This window comes from Austrofundulus limnaeus, unplaced genomic scaffold (assembly GCF_001266775.1).
Source record: "Austrofundulus limnaeus strain Quisiro unplaced genomic scaffold, Austrofundulus_limnaeus-1.0 Scaffold473, whole genome shotgun sequence".
Taxonomy (NCBI): Eukaryota; Metazoa; Chordata; class Actinopteri; order Cyprinodontiformes; family Rivulidae; genus Austrofundulus; species Austrofundulus limnaeus.
In genome coordinates this window covers 106,693-112,683 of record NW_013952875.1, presented here as the reverse complement: position 1 = coordinate 112,683, position 5,991 = coordinate 106,693, and the positions used below count along the sequence as shown (strand labels likewise).

The window sequence follows — 5,991 nt, the reverse complement described above, 5'->3', positions numbered from 1 at the left end:
TCAGATATTGTCCAATAATAAACTTTAGGGTGGATATAGGTCGCTAGCAGCCTCGCACCGATGACCTATCCACGTCATCATTTACCCAGAATGCTTTGAGTGTAAATAAAATGGCCCCGTCCGTGTAATATATTTTTAAACTTCTAGTTTAAAAATGATAAAAAGTGAACATCCTACAGTATTTTTACAGTCTTTATTTTTCAGTTAAAATATATGCTTATGAAATAAAGTCTAATGTTACAACTGATCATGGATCCCTTTAAGAGTGTTTAGTTGTGTATTTCGTGTTTTTCTGTCTGATCACCTTCTGCTTGGCTTTCATTTGGACCAGCATGGTGGTCTTGCGCAGCTCGTCCATCTCTTTGTGGAGCCGCGTGTTTTCCTGTTGCAGCTGAAGTCGCTCCTCACTGGCACCAACGCAGTTATCCCGCGCTTCAGCCAGTGAGCGCTGCAGCCGTCGCACCTCCTCCTGACATCGAGACAGCTCCTCGCTGTAGCTACAAGCGGACGAAAAAGAAGGACTTAATTTCCCGCATCAGAGTTTAAATGAACAGGTGCAACGCTAAACCACTCTTACTCCATTTCCATCTTTTTCAGTTTGTTCTGCGTGCTGTGCAGAGTGCGGCTCATGTCTTCCTTTAGCCTCTCTGCATTTAGACACCTCTGATGAAGGGCGTCGATCTTCCTGAACTCCGGCTCCGCCCTGCCCTCTTTATACACCTGAAACAGAAAACAGCACAATTACAAACAAAATCCCACACCAGGCAGCCATAGCAGAAGCCTTTAGCCAGCTTCAGCAGCAACTTTGTGAATTCATCGGTGCTTTCACAGATACCTTCTCCAGTTCCTCCTCTACAGCTTTTCTGTCACGCAGGGACCTTTCAATCTGTGACTCTTTATCTGCACACTCCTGGAACAAGGGTTGACARGGAAAGGCTTTGTTCAAGACTGAAGCAGACAGGCAGAAACTAACAAAGGTTTAGTGTGATTCTGAAAGGAAAATCCGTTTAGAGGAACAGGCTTGTACCAGCTGAAGTGCAGACAGTTCTTCCGCCATGCGATGGATTTCCACATTGCACTGTTTGCGCACATTTTCTACCTGTTGGAAAGAAAGAGAAAAAAAAGGACAATTCTCACTTAGTTCTATGTCCAGCACAGAAGACCAATTCAAATTGAATGGTTCGTATTGGATTTTGTCTTGACTGAGCAAATCAAAAATACAAATAAATACATTTTATACCACACTAAAGGAAGGATTTACAATAATATTTACTTATATTTTACACAATGTCCCAACTTTTTAAATTTGTGTTTGAGTAAGACAGTATATTTTCAGAAGACACCAAGAAACAACAGCCTTATTTTGTTAAAAAAACCAGATAAAGGTGAGTGTGAACTGTAAAGGAATGCCTCTATTTTAGAAGGACCATCTTTGATAACTAAAGTTTTAAGTGATATTTATGTCCTCGGGTAAGTCCAAAAATCTAACCACCACTGTTAACTAGCCCAGAGATTAATTCTTCATTTTCCAAATTTGTCTTTCGTCTGAGTGCATTTTAAATGAAGATGAGGTAAAAATGAAGATAAGGGTAAAAAATGTACTTCCTTCAGCTGTAATATTTAAAATACATTTCAAGTCCACTGACAAAAAGTACCTGGGAGGTACGAAAGTCAATTATCTGAGCAGAAATTCCAAAGCATCAACTCTCACTCAGACTATTTTCATTTAAAAGGCCAGCCAGTGAATAAGATTCTGGCCTGTGCTTCAGTCATGCTGTGCTGTATTAACAGGATTAAGAAGTCGACAAGCTGGATGAAAAAGAAAAGCGCACTAATCAACACATTTCTGGCTGAGGTTGCACAGGGTGCTCTGATTTTGGCTAGGGGWTTCATGTGTTTAAGCAAGCAAGGCAAAAGGCTAACCGACTTGTAAAGTTGGTGCTTCCTCCAAGTGAACCTCATTAAAGGTAGAAACGTCTGTGCTTTTATGTTTTAGATTTATAAATATGCAGTTTTAAAAAAGTGTGATTTTAAAAAATCTATTTAGCATAAAGCTCAAAGTAGAATTCAGTCACACCCTGAATGCATTTAACTGGAATGTTTATTCATTTTAATACTTGTTATGTCTACCTCTTTCCTGGTTCGGACTGCAGCCTCCTGGATCAACAGTTTGATAGCTTCATTTGTCTTTTCTAGCTCTTCTGTCTTCTGCTTTTCTCTTAACAGTGACTGCAGGAAAAAGTAAAAATGGGAACAGGTAAGCATTTCAGTGGGAAAAGTGCCAGTGAGGTGAAAAAAAAAAAACTTTAGCCATTCATGGATGGTGGATGGACTCAAAGGAAAACAGCCAGTAATGAAAAAGAAAAGAAGAAAAAAAAAGTCAGCTGGATAAAGGACAAAGACAAAGAGACTCCGGTCACCTGCTCCTTCTGCAGTACAGCCTCCTCAGCCACTTGAACACTCTCTCTGACTTTGGACAGAGCCTCGTACTTCTCCTCTTCGAGGGTGGTACAACGTGTCTGGAGTTCCCCGACTTTTCTCTCCCACACAGCTTGCTCCCTGCGAACTGCCTCTGCCTCCTGAGAGGCAGCTTTCAGCCTGAAGACGGAGAACAGCAGTGAGAGTCGGCAAAAGGAGAAAAAAAGTCCGAGACTTGCTGCCTGGCCTCGTGACACTTAAAACTCCGATATAAAATTCTGTGACTTTCTATAAAATCTTTTTTGTAGTAGTTTATTCATTTAAAGAATCGCTCTTTGTTGGCTTCCAGTCAGTTACTGAGACAGAGATTGTAAAGGGATTACAGGTGAAGCAACAGGCGGCTAATAAAATGCTCACCTGGTCTCAAGTTGGCTCAAAGTCGTCTGAAGCTGCTGGAGTCGTCTGTCTGCTGCGTCCTCTCGTCCACGAGCCTCAGCCACATCTTCSTCCTGATAACACACAGGAGGTTTGAACATGAGAGGAATCTTACTGTAAATTAAATAAATGTTGGAAAAATAAAAAGCTGTCTGTAGTGCAGAGCAATGCTTACAAAATAACTGGTTTTAACAAAAAAAAATATTGTTTCAAATACAGACAGTGTGATCCATTCGCCCCATGTTGCCTTTAGATGGGTAAACCATTTATTAGTGCTGTTATCAYCCACCCACGGCATCATTTTTGAGGTTTGACCAAAATAACAATATGATTTATTGTGTTGCTAAGATTCTAAAACATTGACATGAAAGTCAGCAGGTGATATGGATGCCTTCAAAAGTTACTAGCCCTATAATTTCCTTATTTAGGATTTAAATGTACTCACTCTTCTCTGCATCTGTTCCTGGAAATTCTGCAACAATTTGGTCATCTCATCCACTTTGGCTGTGGCCATTCTAAGGTCAGTCTTGGCCTGTCTATATTGGGCAGGAAAGAAAAGTAACAGTTAAAGCAAACAAGACAGATAATTTGATACCATTTTTTTTGCCAYTGTAATGGAAATGTCTAGAAATTTGATATATTGTGAGAACTTGTTCAATCATTTTGCATGGAAAGGTTAATGTGATGAACTAATAGGGGGTGAGATTGTACAACACAGGCACATACATCTGATCAACATGACATAACCATTTGATAATGTAGGAAACAGAAGAAAATTGTACAGAATCATTTGCATTTATGGACAAATGCATGTGTAATTTGATCAAATGAATGTGCACAAGTGTAACAATGATGTTAAAATTAAACAAGCAGTTTTAAAAATTTCAATTCGGATCAAAGAAAAGTACTAAAAACAACCCAGAAAAACTGTAGAACAGTCACCTGTCTCCAAAAATTTAATTCCTATTTATTACAAATAAATAGAGTGTCATTTTAAAGCATAACAACTGCAGAGTAGAGGTGGTGTGGAGGAGTATTACAAGAGGTTATGTTCTGGGCTGATGGTTAGGAAAATTGACGTCCTGAAGCCACAGCCGGTGTTTGGGCAACTTGACAGTGACAGCAAACATCATGAATCACAAACCAGTTGTTGGCTAATTATCTATATGCAATATGTACAATGTAGGAAAAAAAATCTTGCAAATAAAATTTCCCCAAAGAATATCTGTTCTCAGCTTGATTTGAGATGCAATTTAACAAGTCAACTAATAATAAAAAAAATAAATAAAATAAATCCAGTATATCTGGTCTGAAAAGTGACTATAAGGAAGCACAATGTATGAGCAACTAGAAGAAAAAAAACTGAAATAACTCACACATTAAAGTGTTAAACTGGTAATTTAAATACCATAATTTACCTTTTGTACCCCAATGTGCAGGTCACAGCACACGAAACAAACCTTTTAAACCTATTTCTATTTAAACAAATTGGACTGAAATTGTTGTCAAAAGGGTACAAGAGAGGCTTCAGCATGAAGTATGTTTTGGGTTAGGCGATAATAATAAAAACTAAAGACCTCTGACAGCAGCCAATTTGAATCTCTCGGGTGTTTAGTTACCTGAGCTGACAGTGTAGCTCCTTCATTTCTGTGCTCTGCTCTGTCACCGTCTTCAGGAGCTGCTGGTTAGTCTGTGTGTGGCAGGAAAGACAAGAATGCCATTTGTGTGGCATGATTCTAAACACGCAGCTCTGAGTTTTTTTTTTAATCAAAAGCAACTTTCCAGCAAAACTTCTCTCTTAAAACTTTCTTTTGTCCTTTTGGAACAAACCCTGAGGAGCCTGTGTCACGCTCACAAATGCAGAGTCAATTGTTCTCACATGCAGAGACTCAAAAAGGCTGCTTGCATGAACAGTCAAGGAGGGGAGAGCCCAAGGCTTACCCGCACATTAAAAATGCATTAGAGGGATATAGTATTACTATAGTATCTGCACACACACTGGGGTATGAGCCAAGTAAACACCATACATACTGTATACGCGTATTTCGTTAGGTATATCCATAATAAGGCAGAGTCTCTGTTAAGTCAGCTTCTTTCAAAAAAGAACCTGAGTAGTCAGGTGTTTAAGTATCAGTGATTTCAGTGACATGAAGTAACATACAGCTAAGAAAGAGGATTACMAAGTGAGCTGACAAACCATTATAAACAAGACATTTCTCGCATACCACCAGAGGGATCTAGAAACCAATTCACTTAGTTACAAGATTAATTATTAGAACAGGGTTCATTTTGGAAAAGTGCAAAGCATTTCGATCCCACAGCTAATAGGAAGGCGGTAATTTAACATGCTTTTAATTAAGCATTACTTACTGATTCCAGTTGCCGATTGGACGCTTGGAGTTTGTACGAGTGCTGCTGGCACTGAACAAGCTGATCCTGCGATGGCAGAAAAAGGAGCATTCAATAGCATTTAAGTRCCAGTAATTACCTCCTGCATATATCCGAACCCAAACAACTCCCAATTAACCTCACTACTATGATAATGGCGCCATCTAGTGGTGAATACCTTATGGTAATACAGAGGCAGATCATTTTGCTGGTGCTGCTACAGCTCGCTGAAACAATGCTTCACTCCTTGTGATAAATGATTCAGTTAAAAGCAAGGGTCAAATGCATATATGCGTGATTTTAGTCTGTGATTAGGCAAAAAAATGTGACAAGAATTTATTTGTCAGCTATTTTACAAATATTAGGCAAAAAAATGACAGATTTGTTGTTAGTCTTAAACAGACTGTTAATCTTTGCAGTCATGTTTCAAACTGTTTGACCTTCATTAGTATCACAAGCTTTGCATCAGCCACTCAGCCTATTTAAAGGGATCAAACGTGTCACTGGGTAGTTTGATATGRTTGTGTACACCACACTGAACATGAAGCAAAGAAACTAAAGGAGAGAATGTTGAAGTTAAAAGTCTACAAGACCATCTCCACGCAACTTCATGTTCCCGTGATCACAGCTGCCACTTTGTGGCCAACTGGTAGCTAAACYCCAAAAATGTGGGCGCAAGAGAGAATGCAACCCCAGGTTTTTGTGCACAATAAAAAAGGAGTCAAGGAAAAAAAAATATATATATATATA

The 5,991-nt window shown here is 39.1% G+C and overlaps 1 protein-coding gene across 4 annotated transcripts in view; it reads right to left on the bottom strand.

Annotated features, from left to right (window-relative positions):
* sclt1 (sodium channel and clathrin linker 1) overlaps positions 1 to 5,991 on the bottom strand; it is a 17,774-nt gene that overhangs the window by 5,420 nt on the left and 6,363 nt on the right. For all 4 annotated transcript variants that reach the window (XM_014025401.1, XM_014025403.1, XM_014025405.1 and 1 more), the window contains 10 exons: positions 5,224 to 5,289; positions 4,473 to 4,543; positions 3,299 to 3,389; positions 2,836 to 2,927; positions 2,421 to 2,598; positions 2,131 to 2,229; positions 1,028 to 1,099; positions 836 to 910; positions 578 to 720; positions 305 to 497 (listed from right to left, as the gene is read on the bottom strand). In XM_014025401.1, coding sequence (XP_013880855.1) covers positions 305 to 497; positions 578 to 720; positions 836 to 910; positions 1,028 to 1,099; positions 2,131 to 2,229; positions 2,421 to 2,598; positions 2,836 to 2,927; positions 3,299 to 3,389; positions 4,473 to 4,543; positions 5,224 to 5,289 — 1,080 coding nt within the window. The remainder of the gene's footprint in view (positions 1 to 304; positions 498 to 577; positions 721 to 835; positions 911 to 1,027; positions 1,100 to 2,130; positions 2,230 to 2,420; positions 2,599 to 2,835; positions 2,928 to 3,298; positions 3,390 to 4,472; positions 4,544 to 5,223; positions 5,290 to 5,991) is intronic.